Source organism: Colias eurytheme, chromosome 28 (assembly GCF_061535395.1).
Source record: "Colias eurytheme isolate Ceu_HAF_F1 chromosome 28, ilColEury1 Martin Lab GWU primary, whole genome shotgun sequence".
NCBI lineage: Eukaryota > Metazoa > Arthropoda > Insecta > Lepidoptera > Pieridae > Colias > Colias eurytheme.
In genome coordinates, this window is record NC_143007.1 from 2,114,607 (window position 1) to 2,129,704 (window position 15,098).

At 32.9% G+C, this 15,098-nt stretch overlaps 1 protein-coding gene across 1 annotated transcript; it reads right to left on the reverse strand.

The window, feature by feature from the left end:
• Window positions 1-3,675: 3,675 nt before the first annotated feature.
• On the reverse strand, window positions 3,676-6,483 carry Ephrin (ephrin). The gene has a single exon (XM_090117568.1). The coding sequence runs from the start codon at window positions 6,055-6,057 to the stop codon at window positions 5,275-5,277; it is 783 nt and encodes a 260-aa protein (XP_089973694.1). The 5' UTR covers window positions 6,058-6,483; the 3' UTR covers window positions 3,676-5,274.
• Window positions 6,484-15,098: the final 8,615 nt, after the last annotated feature.

Here is a 15,098-nt window from a genome sequence, read left to right on the forward strand (position 1 = left end):
AATAGAAACTTATGTTATTATTAAATCGTTCGTGAATCCGTCTAAATTCATCAAAAATAACACATGTTAAATAACTATTTAATATCAAAATACGTCCATAATTTAGTGCAGAAAATCTTAACCTTATAATCGGCTAAAATTTTCTATACCTATATTATATAAAAAAATGAAACCCGTTTCGCGTTGTCACGGCATCACGTGTGAACGGCTGGACCGATTTCGATAATTCTTTTTTTATTATATTCCTTGAAGTACGAGGATGGTTCTTATGGAGAGAAAACGTAAATATGTACCACAGGCGAAGCCGGGGCGGACCGCTAGTATGATATAAAGTATTAAACGCCATTTAACAGTCCTTATTTTAAATGAAAATCTACTCTTTTAACCATCCTGGATACGAAGATTCTTATTTCGTCAGTTTTCTAAGATTATCATCAATAGAAAGTTGTTCCATAATGCTTAAAAGAAAAGACAAAGAAACAATCTTTGTTATACCGTTGCATTAGATACTAAGTTTCAACTATCTAGCGAATTGCAGACAGTATTAAATGCGTAGATCTAACTACGAATACCTACTTGGAAGAGTTAGTTTACGAGTAAAACTTTTACGTATATTTTCATGCTTAAAAATTCAAAACAAGGCAAAAAAACATTAACGTATTATTGCTTTTTTTGTATTTTAAACAAAACTGGACAGCCATTTGTATTACGTATGTAATAAAAACATTTTTTTAACAGGTCTAAGAAAAACATATTTGCGTATCTTTTAACAATCAGTTACCTCAAAAGTAAAGGCTTAGCTATTATCTGTGGCATTTGTCTAATCTGTTACATCTATATTGTCATTAATTAAAAGAAATACAAGAAACTTTAAAATCTTAATCCTTCTTTTAAATGTTTGCATAATCTGTGTAACTATTGTTTAAAAATGTTACCAGTAGTTGTCAAAGGCTCTTTGAAATAAAACCTTTTTGGGACTTTTTTTTTTAATTTTAATACTTTTGCACTTGCTCTATTATGTACATATTAATATTTTGTCTCAGTAGGAACAATAAAATAAACAAGAACAATTTGAGAAATCCATACTAATATTATAAATGCGAAAGTAACTCTGTCTGTCTGTCTGTTACTCAATCACGCCTAAACTACTGAACCAATTTGCATGAAATTTGGTATGGAGATATTTTGATACCCGAGAAAGGACATAGGCTACTTTTTATTGCGAAATATGTACCACGGGCGAAGCCGGGGCGGACCGCTAGTATCTAATAATGAAAGGATAATCGACCTATAAATTATTAACAGCAACCTCTTTGTTCAAAATTATCCAACTATCAGAGACAATTTGATGGTAATTCGCTTCGTTTATCCAAATCGAATTAAATTAAATATTAAAATAATAAACCGTTTCATGGAATTACAGGCAAACTAATAATTTATGTTAAATTACTGTCATGGCTTTAAATTCCATTAATTTCTAATTCAAACTCTAACTCTATGGTCCAAAGAAAAAAAAACGAATCGTGGAACGTTTTTGAAATGTCATTTAAAAAAATTATGTAAAAAGGCGGTAAAATATCGAATGAAATCAATCATAGATAATTAAATTGTTTTTTATGTTTCGTTTTTTTTTCGTAATATGACAGCGAACAAAGTTGCCAGTGTCAAAAAATCCGAATCCATTACGAAAACCGTTTTTATTTCTTAGAAGCGTATTATTAAAAATAACCAAGTGATATGTTGTCATCGATTAATCTAATGTGAAATTCTTTGATGTCATTCGAACACTTTTAAACGTAAGTTTTAAAGCGATGGCCGCTGGTATAATAATTTTCAACGTTTTATTGTCTTGTTTTGAATTCAAGGTTGCCATTCTTTGTTTTGGATCATTAATTAAAATCTCTTTTAGTGCGTTTCTTTTATATTAGATGGGCTATTCGTTACGCTTATTTTTTTGTCGATTTTATGTGAGAAAGGTGTTTAGATATTTGAAGGCATTGTCAATATTAGATTATTTAGTTGAGATTTTGGTTGAATTATATTGCCTTTAAAAAAATATACCTATGGTTATTTAGGTACGAAATGATTCATAATTATTTTTCATATAACTTTTATAATAGTTACTTATTGAACCTAGTAAGAGTTAGCATGAATAAATTAACAAATCACACTTTAAACTGGTTTAAAGTAGTTAATATGTTTATTGATGTTTCTCAAATCAATTTCTAAACATATTTCATTTATATTGGTATGGAAATTCGCTTTTTCTTTACTAAAACCAAATCTACATTCGATCGACCATTTTTTTTGTTTTTTTTTACAACTAAGCAGTTTTGCAGGTGCTAATACTTATTGACAATGCTTTTCTTAGAATGAACCGTTGTTGTATCCCTTCTGAGAACCAATTCTACCAACATGGCAAATCGAATTTCATTTGATATGCATTTACTGATCATTCAGTTGCATTACAAACTATAATATTTCGATTCTGTATGTTGGCCATATCTACGAGTTTTCGTTTTTAATTTCAAAGCTATGTAATAACAGTCAAATCGCTTATAAATATAATATTGTTAACAAAAAACCAAGCCGCATTAAAATTTAAAAATTGTCAGAATTAGACCAAATTTATATATGAGACACACGGACACTCGGGAAGCATAAAAATATTGATTTCAATTCATCAAAATCCGTTCACCCGTTTTGTAAGTCGGTTGAAAAAAATAACTTTTGTAAACGAACTCTTAGGCATAATAAAGTTAAGATAAAAATAGACGCACTCAGCATATGGCGAGGCCGACCTGACGCTAATAGGCGTAAGAAATAAAATGTATTTTTAAATGTTTAGAAAACAATGCATTAGCTATCCATGTCACTCTACATGTCTATGCCCAAACGTCAATCTTGTTTATTATTACATATCACTAAATAGTATAAAACAGAGTCGCTTCACGCTGTTTGTCCCTATGTATCTTAAAAACGACGCAATCGATTCTCTTTTGTTCAATAGATGGAGACGTTCTCGAAGAACGTTTTTACAATTTACGTCTTATGACAAAACACGGACTTACTAAAATCGGGTTTACTAAAAACGTTATAACCATGGTCTAATTCTTATTACAAAACATGTTTTAGCGTAAAACCATAGATCATAGATAAGGACAAGTTTAAACCTCTGTACTAAAGTTAAACCATGACTTTATAGTCTGTGTTAATTGTTAAAAACCATATTTATTTTTGTAAGACGGTTTAAAATTTAGACAACGAGAGCGAAGCCGCGGGCGGAAAGCTATCATCTTGCGGCTTGGTCATACTGTATACTTTATACTATGGTATTATATATTATTCAATGAAACCGCATTGCAATTGACATTTGTATGACATCATTATGATTAAGTCGACCTAATTAATAGCAAGATGCGTTATGAACATGTGTTCATTCAACGATTTGCAACAATGCACTACAGACTACACAATTACTCATGTGTATCGCTCATTTACTCTACTTTGTTATAATTATACTGCTAATTCGTAAACAAGATTAATTTCGCATTTAAAAAACGTTCGCTCTTTTTTTTTAATTTGTAATTGTGACGTTGACATCTTAAAATATGTCATTTGACTTTTTTAAAACGTTATGCGCTGATTTTTTTTCTCATTTTGAATGACGTAGACTTTTTGATTGTCAATTGTTTTTTTTTTTATTTGAAATTGTGTAGAATAAATACGCATTATAGTTACATTTTATGGTTGTTAAATGATGATAATACGATTTCCATAAAGATTGTTAATGCTGTATAAAATTCATTCCAGACATTTTAACCGGTATTGCTTTATGAAAACGGGTAGTATTTCAACATTTAAGAGGATTTCCATATTACCATGTATAATGCGTTTTAATATAACTAAGCAACTTTATGTTTATGCATCGTAGGTATTACGACAATGTTATCTTCTAAGGCGATTACTCGAGTAAATTGGTTTTCTGTGCAGTTAAATACAATATGAAACTCAAATGTTGAACCTTAAGTACTATTTAAAAATATAGACTGTCACTAAATGCATATGTCTAACTGAAAACCGGTCTATTTCAACTACTTGACTATTTTGACTATTTCATAAATGTACGATGGCACGCATGTGCTTTTATCGTCTGTGAAATGATTTTTACTTGTTTCCAATCGAATTATTCTAACTGGCAACATTAGTTTATAATCTGTGCCACTTTAGGGATCATAACTTTTTTTTCGCTGATAGAGCACTGGCACATCACAGTCTGGGCGTTATTTTTTTTTTCTTTTTTATAATAGGTATGATCGTTACGTACTTATTCATTTGGACATAGTAAATATCGTCACACAGACAAACGATGTAAGAAAAAAGATGGTAATTAGACTATTGAGGCAAAGTTTTTACTTAAATCGCCATAAAGTATATTATTATCTCAAAAAAGATTGAGTATTCGATGACTAAGCGTCATTAGGTGTGATTAAAAAAAAAGATTCAAAAATGGCTCGCATAAAATTAATAAAAAAAGCTTACAAATCAGTCGAGAGAAATTGAGGTGAAATGCACTTTTTTAAATACATTAGTTAGATATCACATAAAAAAGCATAGACGAAAAATTACATCCTAAATAAAACCAAAAATCACAGTGCGTCGAGACAAGTTTTTCTTGTCCGAAATTTTCGTATAAATAAATTCTAAGCGTTAGGTCTTATGGAAAAAAAATATAGAGAAAAAAAAAATTGTCTTTTCAACTAAATTAAAACCTAACACCCTCTAAATTATATCTTCCCCTAACAGTTATCGATTTCTATTTCTTATCCAAATATCCTTCATTGCATTAGTGAAAATATAAAAAATTTAATTCCTAACGGTTTAAGAAACCTATATTACCATTATCATACATGTAACTTTTTAATATTTATATATATGTATGTATATTTACGTTGCAACTACAATATAGCAGTAACTGCTAAGATTTAGTTCGATTACTTTATAGGCCCGACGTTAATAGTAAAAATTAGGCGCACAGTCCCTTAAACTAAGAGAAAAATTTGTCATGGAACTTTTTGAGACAACTAGGAAATATATAGCATCAGTCCAACATTTCGGCACCACTCTACTTACTAAATCGAAATCCTTATTTCGTTCACAATTCACAGTTCACATTCACGCATAGACTAGAGAGTCCGGTCGCAGGTATTGTAACGTCTGTGAGTCCGCGGGCTTCGCTTCGTGGCGTGGTCGCGAGCCCGCCCGGAGGCACATTCACCGAGCCAGGGGGGCCAGCACGGCCGTGGCGGCGAGGGCCAGAGCCAGCGACGAGGCAAGAGCCGCGCCGCGCGAGTACGACAGCTCCTCGCTCTTCACGACCTCGTTGGGGCTCTTATCGTACTTGTGCGTCTTCTTCGTGACCGGCTTCGCGGTCGTGGTCGTGGTCGTGACGGGCGGGAACGTGGGCGGCGGCGGCGGCGGTGGGGGCGTCTGCTGCACCGGCGGCACCGGCGACTGCTCCTCCGGCTTGCAGCACACGCGGAACACCAGCTTCATGTTGTGGCTGAGGCACCGGCCGCCGATGCGCCGGTGCAGGTCGTCCTTGCTGGACGTCGATATGAAGTAATAGTCCTTCCCGGGCAAGAACTCCAGCCCGCCCGGCTGAGGCGTGAACGGTCTGAATGTTATCGTGAAAAACATCAATTTGTGCGGCTTGTCGCATATCGCTATTATGCGAGGGTTTGGATTCGTTATCCTACACGAGTCATATTCCTCTTTACTAACGTTGTATATTATGTACTTTTCCGTGTCTTCCTCATACGTGCCTGGAGCGTACACTGGACATATTATATTCACTTGGTCGTATTCGAACTGTGCATTGCCTTTATTCAAGTCGAATACGTGGTCGGTGTTGTCTATTCTGAATATACTGTTGGTTGTGTTCCAGTGTATGTAAAAGGACTTAGCGTAGTTCCCCATGACGCTTTCGATGATGAAAATTAGGACTAACAGTGTCCAAGGCGTCTGCCGCAAACCAAAGTAACCGTACGCCACCATTCTGAACTCGGTAAATTACACTCGCATATCCAAACACAGGTAGGCACTTCTATCTACGCACTCTCCACATACCGATCCATATTTAGATACGAACTTTATTTATAATCACGTTCATAAAACCATCCGTTTTATAACACAACATAAAAGTTTTCACTCATCACTGTGTTGTCCACCATGTTCGCCCCACACACAAGATTCTATCCGTCGATAAATGTGGAATTTCATGGGACGTGGCCCCTTCGAAAGCACAAAATAATCACTGAAACTGTTATTGTTACGACCGAAACGCGTCCGATTTTGTACAGGGATGCTTTTTGTGTTTGAAAAACGTTGGAATTAATCAATACATCACAGATTTTTTACAATACTGAGGCGTTCTTTGTATGGAGCGGGCGTCGCGGACACGGTAGGCAGACGTAGCGCCGAGCGGCGGTCGGCCGAACTAATGGAATGCTGCCCCAGCCCGCTGTACGCATGCGACTCCCTCCCCCGCGCGCCTCACTCCGCCCCTTCAAAGCTGCGTTCAAGCTTCGAACTTTTGAAAGTCTTTTTGTGAGGCCCAACGTAAGCGTCATTTTGAGGGACCCAATTTTATTTAACCGTTTCTGCGCTATAAATTGTAGAGTATTTAGTATTTTTGTTGTTAATTATATTAGACATGGTTATTTTTATTTAACAGTTTGCTCTATTTTTATTTTATTAACATTTTAATTTATGTTTTACTATAAAAACATTTCCTTGTGAATGGTTGAAGTTGAAAAAACTGAACGCAGCTTTTAAGTAAAAAATGCATCGGCACCAAGCTTTTAAGCTCGCAAGCTCAAATAGAGGTTTTACGAGGTCTATACGATGCAATATGGGGAAAATATTTTAATAGGCTCCATGGGATAGTAAAATTGTGAATAACCAGCGTTATTCAGTACCGTAAAATGGGGTGAAAAGGGACAAAATCGAACTTTTCACTGAAATTAATCTATGTTGTAGGACGAATGTAATATTGATAACTCTTTCCAAGGGTTTCCGGCAGTTAATACTTTTCGTAAATGTTAAAAATATCCCCAGAAATAGTTAAAATTTAGATATTTTAAGAAAAATATAGGCTGTCCCTATTCATACTTGAAGTGGGGTGACCTGGAACGAGACATGGGTAACTTGGGAAAAACTAGTAGGGTTGTCTCTTTCCTATTTAAAAAAAAGAACTAATTACCGTCTGCTAAAAGTTAAATTTTCTTCATTAAATTTAAAATTTTTGGAAATAAAAATAATACAATAAATCCAAAATCTTTTATTGTACGCTAAAAACGTTAAAACCGATCGACTTCGATATCTTGCAGAAAGCTACTTAGCGTTATAATATTATAAAATCTCTGTAAAAATGTGCATACATGTTTATCTTTTTCGTCAATTTTCTGAAAAAAATGATGAACCAATTTTGATAAAATTTATTATGAGGCCTGCTCTGATGTTATATCCTATGATACAACAAAAAAATAATCAAAATCAATTCACGATAATGACGGAGTAATAGCGCCACATACAAACCAAATAAAAAACATACAGTCGAGTTAAAGAACCTCCAGGTTTTTTTAAGTTGAAAAAAAAAGCGTAAAGAAATTCACAGAATAAAGAAACCTATAAAAGTAAAATATTAAAATGTATAAAACAACGAAGACCCATATAATGTTAGTTAAACACACTACGTACTTTTATTATTTGTTTGTAGGCTTGTTTTTTAAATCATACAAGTTGGTACCTATGTATATATCTCTTATTACATCTCATTAGTTCGCCTTGTACGCATGCTTGTATATAAGTTTAAAATAAATAAAATGAAAATGCCTTATTTTAATAAAAAGTGAAATCCTGCAAAACAATGCGGTAAAATGTTCAATTCATGTTGTAGCAGCCCTGACCCTATTCAAACTTTACCGTTCCTAATCATCTTTCATATGTCCCTATTTACCAAGTATAGGTGACTCTATTTGTACTTTAGCCGTCCCTTGTCACCCCGTTAACGTATTTATTCACCTCGAAAAATAAATAATCCCAGAGGTTTTAAAGAAAACGATTTCAAACAAAAACTATGTAAAATCTAGACTTTTCTCTTTTTGTGTAGCTTCTTAAAGATATTATATCGTTGGCTAACTCCACACGTTGTCAAAAAAACACTTTGAATTTCCAAAAACGGTCAACTTATGGGACAATACCGCAACCTCACATCTACAGTCTTATTTGAAAGAAGATTTTTGACACCTTTTACTAACTTCACAACGCTTCGGTGTTGCCAGTTAGAAGATAATATATTCTACTTTTAGAAGAAAAAAAAGGTAGCAATTGGAAGTTCTTGTTTTTTTATTTTGTGGCTTCGAAACTAGATTCCTCGATTTGACCCTATTCACCCCTGAGTCCTTATTCACCCCGTTTTACGGTATATTTATGGTTTCTATACAATATGATGCGTATTAACAGGATTGAATCTCTTTGAATATTAATGTAATACATATAATATAATATGGAATATAGGAATTATATTGCATACGTGTTTTATGGCACTTTTTTTTTCTTTGATGCTTAGTGCTTACCTATGGCGCCATTTTTATGTGTTTCGTTATTATCATAGTTTATTGCATTCATTATTTTATTTATTAGAATACTTATAATAAGTTTATTCAAATAGGAGAGCTTTTATAAACTCTACAAAAATTAAACGCTTTTAAAAAATTCATATTTTATATGAAATTACTATTTTATTTTTTACATGTAAAATGCTAAAATGAATCTGAATATATTATGTACATTCTAAATGCGATATAAGGATATTATACTATTTGTATAATAGGTACTTACATTTGGAAGAAATAAACCAATTAAAGTCTACAATTAGGTACTTACTATAAATTGGTTCAAATCTAATATTATAAACATGAATGTCTGTCTGTCTATAACGTTTTTGGCTAAACCACAGCTCTGATTTAAATGAAATGAAATGAAAATAGTTCCGTAATTGTTAATAATTTAAGTAATAATTTTCAAAAAATAGAAAAAAAATGATCAGGATGCGCAATCGAACTTTTTCCTTGCTTCGAACTTTAAATTAATTTAAATTAGTTGAAGACCCAAAAGCGAAAGCGAGAATCTGTGTAATCAAACCCTTAAATTTAAAATAGGTAGGTAATGACAGTTTTCAATACACTTTTGCCTGAATGAAGCTATACAGGGTGTAATCGTTAAGTGTGCACAAGCGATTATTCCGAAACTATTGCAGATATCAAAAGAGGAAGGTTTTGTATGTAATTTATTATGTTTTAGACAAAGTGGGCGAAGCCGCGGGCGGAAAGCTAGTATAGTATATATAACAAAGTCGCTTTCCGACGTCTGTGTGTCTGTATGCATCTTTAAAATTACCCAAAAATGGTTGTTTTTTTTATAAATAGAGTTGTTCTTGAGGATGGTTTTAGTATAGATAATATCATTTGTTAAGTTTTCTACAAAGCAGGCGAAACCGCGCGCGGAAAGTATAAAAACTTAATAAAATTAACGAAAAACGGATTGTAGACGAAAAACTAAAAACCCCAATTAAATAATTGAATTCCGAAAAATCGTTTTTTCTCTCACTGACACTATTTTTCCAAAATAAGTTTATTCCGATCTAATTAAGGCATCCCTTTGTTAGCGATTTTATAATAGAGTGACCAAAAATTCTTCGTTTCAAAGACTACACATCTATCTATATTTCCAACTTGCTACTAATAACTTCGGGCAAAAATTTACATCTGTCCTCTCTATACGAAGTATTAATACCTCAATGTATTAATATAAAAAAAAGTAGCCTTTGTATGTGATTATTATTTATTTATTTCCACATTATTTCAAACTAGAGGTCCGCCCCGGCTTCGCCCGTGGTACATATTTCGCAATAAAAGGTAGCCTATGTCCTTTCTCGGGTATCAAAATATCTCTATACCAAATTTCATGCAAATTGGTTCAGTAGTTAAGGCGTGATTGAGTAACAGACAGACAGATAGAGTTACTTTCGCATTTATAATATTAGTATGGATTGCAATACAGTTTAACAAAAGGTAAATTACAATTTATATGTACGTTGTGACTGTGAAGGTTATAATAATAATGTGTGTTCTCTTTACAAGTAAACTAGCTAATAGCTTACCGCCCGCGGCTTCGCCCGCTTTGTCTAAAACCTAATAAATTTTATACTAAAACCTTCCTCATGAATCACTCGTTCTATTACAAAAAAACCGCATCAAAATCCGTTGCGTAGTTTTAAAGATTTAAGCATACATAGGGACATAGGGACAGAGAAAGCGACTTTGTTTTATACTATGTAGTGATAGTGATAGTCATGAAGTTTATTTTTATAACTTAGAAAGCTTTTAAATGTATCCAAGTGTTAAGTTTCTCAAACACCTAGGTATAACAACAATTTTAAATTGTCAAGAAAAACTATTTATTGTTTTCTTTTTTCGTTTTTTGTCCATCTTTCTATCTTTATATGAAAATCGTCCCAAAAATAGCAAAATGATAGTCACTCTACATCTCACGCTCCATTTCTATCCGTAACATTGAAACAGTATTGTCACTAATTAAGTGACATACGAAATATAACTTAATTAAGCTATGGATTTCGTGTATTTTTATACTTCCGTATCTTTTATTAAGTTATAAGTTATAGGTTTCCTTTTTACTTCATACATTTTATGTAAGACTAGCTGTGCCCCGCGGTTTTACAACTATTGCTCCGCTCCTATTGGTCTTAGCGTGATGATATTATATAGCCAGTAACCTAGCTTTCCTTCATAAATGGACTAACACTGAAATATTTTTTTTCAAATCGAACTCATGCGGTTCCTGAGATTAGCGCACAAACAAACTCTTTAGCTTTATAATATTGACTAGTGGTCCGCCCCGGCTTCGCCCGTGGTACCTACATGTTTAAACTATCCTATCTCTCAAGTTGGATCGAACTGCACGTGGTGTGCGAATTTTATTATAATCGGTTAAGTGGTTTAGGAGTCCATTGAGGACAAACATTGTGACACGAGATTTATATATATATTAAGATATGGATTCTATTTACTAAATTTTAATACAAATAATATGTATAATAATATTCCATTATAACACTAATTTAATAAGGTCTGATTACTTTTTTGTGAAAAATCCAAAATTACTCAACCAATTTTGAAAATCCTTTAACCATAATATGAAAGCTACATTATTCCGAAGTGAAGTTTATTGGTAGGTATGTAATGATACTTTAAAACATATATCTAATAGGCTTCATTTTTTTTTTAGAAAAATGAAGTGTCTTAGTAGTCAAAAATAGTAGCTTAGCATTCTTTCTATATCCATACTAATATTATAAATGCGAATGTAACTCTGTCTGTCTGTCTGTTACTCAATCACGCCTAAACTACTGAACCAATTTGCATGAAATTTGGTATGGAGATATTTTGATACTCGAGAAAGGACATAGGCTACTTTTTACCCCGGGACATAGGATAGGTTTTATCCCGGAAATCCCACGGGAACTATGCGGGTTTTTCTTTGACTGCTCGGGCGAAGCCGGGGGCGGAAAGCTAGTTACCTATAAAAGATTTTGTAAATCGTTAGAGCAGTTTTTATAATATTATGACAAACTAAAAACATATTTTGTCTTTTAATTATTACTAGGTATAAATATTTAGACTTTCGCTAAAATATGCCTTTGTATCGGTTTTTATACAAATATGACACAAAACATCAAATAAAAAGAAAAGTAATAAATTCAAACCTACACATCTACCCATGTTATTTTGACATGTTCCGATAACGCATTACAAGTGAGGAGCTATCAACATACAAACAGATAAACGTCATGTTTATATAAATATAACTGGACATCTTTGTGTGTGTTTATTTTATTTGTATAATTTTAATCTACACATTGTATACAAATATATTGATTTGATTTCTATTGTCAAAGTTATCAATACTAATATTATAAAGAGGAAATCTTTGTATTTTTGTATTGAATAGGCTCATAGGCTCAAAAACTACTGGACCGATTTCAAAATTTCTTTTACCATTACTTAGAGGGATTCTTCCGAATCCGTATAGGTTATATTTTATCCCGGAAAACGTAAATATGTACCACGGGCGCAGCCGGGGCGCCGGGCGGACCGCTAGTGATTTTATAAAATTTTAATGTATAATATGAAATTATAATGTATGTCTGGCTGTTTGTTCTAGGTATCTCTGCAACGGCTGGCGATATGGACACGACTGCCAAATTGACTGGAAGAGATTACTTTGAATATAAAGCCACCTTTTTTAAATAAACTCTACTTCTCTTATCTTTGTTTTATTTTCCCACAACATCATATAATAATACAGTCAACAACTGTGAATCACTGCATAGTATAAAACAAAGTCGCTTTCTCTGTCCCTATGTCCCTATGTATGCTTAAAAGTCTTTAAAACTACGCAACGGATTATGATGCGGTTTTTTTTAAGAGATAGAGTGATTCAAGAGGAAGGTTTTAGTATGATAATTTATTCGGTTTTAGACAAAGCGGGCGAAGCCGCAGGTGGAAAGCTAGTAATATTATAAACGCGAAAGTTTGTGAGGATGGATGTGTATGTGTGAGTTTGTTAGTTTTTCACGCAAATACTACTGAACCGATTACAATGAAATTTAGCACACATATAGAGGGTAACTTGGATTAACACATAGGATAGGTTTTATCCCGGAAATCCCACGGAAACGGGAACTATACGGGTTTTTCTTTGAAAACGCGGGTGAAGCCGCGGGCGGAAAGCTAGTACATATATTATAAATGCGAAAGTTATTGGATATATGTATGTTTGTAACTCTTTCATAGGTAAACTACTGAACCGATTTTGATAATAATAAAAAAATGTGTGCGTGTAGGTACTAGTGTACACATATAAGAAGTGAAACTTCTTTATGAGCTTAATTTTCAAAAAATAATTTACTATATATGCAACTTTACAGAAATACGTCGAATCACGCGTAGTAGGGATAAGAAAAAGATGGCGCGTAACGGAAAAATGTCACGCGTAACGAAAAAATGTTACACTAAATTTTTTTCCAACCCCGATAAAGAAGTTTCACTTCAATAATTGGCCGTGATGTAACTTATGTACCGGAACAAGTTATTTATTTTTACCCTTTTATGAAGCCGGTTAAAAACTATTTATGCAATAATAACATAATTAAAGAAAGGATTGGTTCAAACTGTCTCCAAGAATCATTTAACCGATCTTTCAAAAGAATGATTCACACAAAAATACAATTTCTACAAATTTTAAAACAATAACCATATTATTATCTACTTTCACCATTGTAACCAACCCGTTACATAAAAGGGTAGCTTTGTTTCCGATATTTTTACAGCCATACTAAAAAAATAACTGTTTACAAGCGTTACGGTGAAAGCAATTTATGATTACTTTCAAAATTATTCTATTGTTTCATGTTTTGTGAAGTCCCGTGTCCCCTTGGGCAGATGCAGTTTACATCTGTTTCACTGATCGATTCTCTGTGTATTTTTATATTTATATGTGTGTTTAATTATTTAACAACCAACATAATATACTAAATATTTGTTTGTTTGAACGAGCTAATCTCAAATATATAACATAAGTATTAGATTATGTGAACGAACTAATCTCGGTATGAAAATAAGGGTGAAACCGCGGGGCACAGCTAGTAGAGCTTAATTAATTCGCTTAAATATGATGTTGATGATGAGCTTTAGTTAAAAAATGAAAAAACGTATTTACACGTAAATGTTTTACAAAAAATCACAATTATTTTTATAATCTATACTAACATTATAAAGCTGAAGAATTTGTTTGTTTGTTTGTTTAAGCGCGCTAATCCCAGCAAATACCGGTCCGATTAGAAAAATTATTTCGTTTTTAGATAGCCCATTTATCTATATATGATCACGCTAAGACCAACAGGAGTGGAGCACTGCGGGTAAAACCGCAGGGCACAGATAGTAATGTAATATACCTCAAAGAAAGTCGGCTACTTGCACTACACATCAAAAGCGAATAGACCGATATATTTTATGATCTTCAAGACAAAAACAACTGTAATCCCAACTGTATCCTTTGTTTAACTACTAATGGGACAACCCTAGCTTTAAAATCTACACCGTACAAACAATTAGAAATGTGAAATTTGGAAATGAACAAACGAATCCCTTTTATTTCAATTATTAATTATTATATTATAACACAGATGCCGTACAAAAATGGCGGTCCACAAAGTCGGAATTTATTTTTATTTTCCGACAATTGCCGGGGTAAAGGTCATTTGATTTTGTACGGCATCTGTGTCATACTATTTCAATACTGCTTTTAATCCATTATTCCGCAACGCCGTACAAAAATCATGGAGATGGGGAAAAAATCTCTACCTGTACTTTCGAATTCTCATCTGCACTCAGGTGGACAGCTTACAAGTGACGGCATAGTGCTGAACCTTATTATTTTATACTCTTATATCGTTCTAGATAGGTCACCTGGTGGTTCAAATGACCCATAATTTTTTCAACATGGGCCTGTAGTCTATTACTGTAAGTATTTATTATTAAGTATGTCATGTGAATGATGCTATTTTTTTTTTAAATAAACGTTTAATCTATTTAAGTTGTTTTATTGTTTTCCAATTTCCTTTCATTAAAAATCAATAATTGTACCTATATGTATTTTTTGACATTCCCTAAGGCCTAAATATAATATTTGTAGATGAAGTACCTAAGATAAAACATTGTAATAAAATATACGTCCGAAATTTTTTAAAGTTCTTAGATAATGATTTTCGGTTTATTCCTGTTAAATAAATTTTCGAAATAATCGAAAAATAGCTAGAAACTTTTACGATGCACATACAAAGCACACAGACAGACAAACAATAATAGACTATTTGTTCAATAATGCCATACATTGTTTTGCGTAAAGTTTCGCTACGGAAGGCTTTATGATCGTAAAATATTATATTGAGTGCC

Bases quoted from the DNA above. Each gene is read 5' to 3' on its own strand.
- Ephrin (XM_090117568.1), bottom strand. From the start codon at position 6,057: ATGGTGGCGTACGGTTACTTTGGTTTGCGGCAGACGCCTTGGACACTG.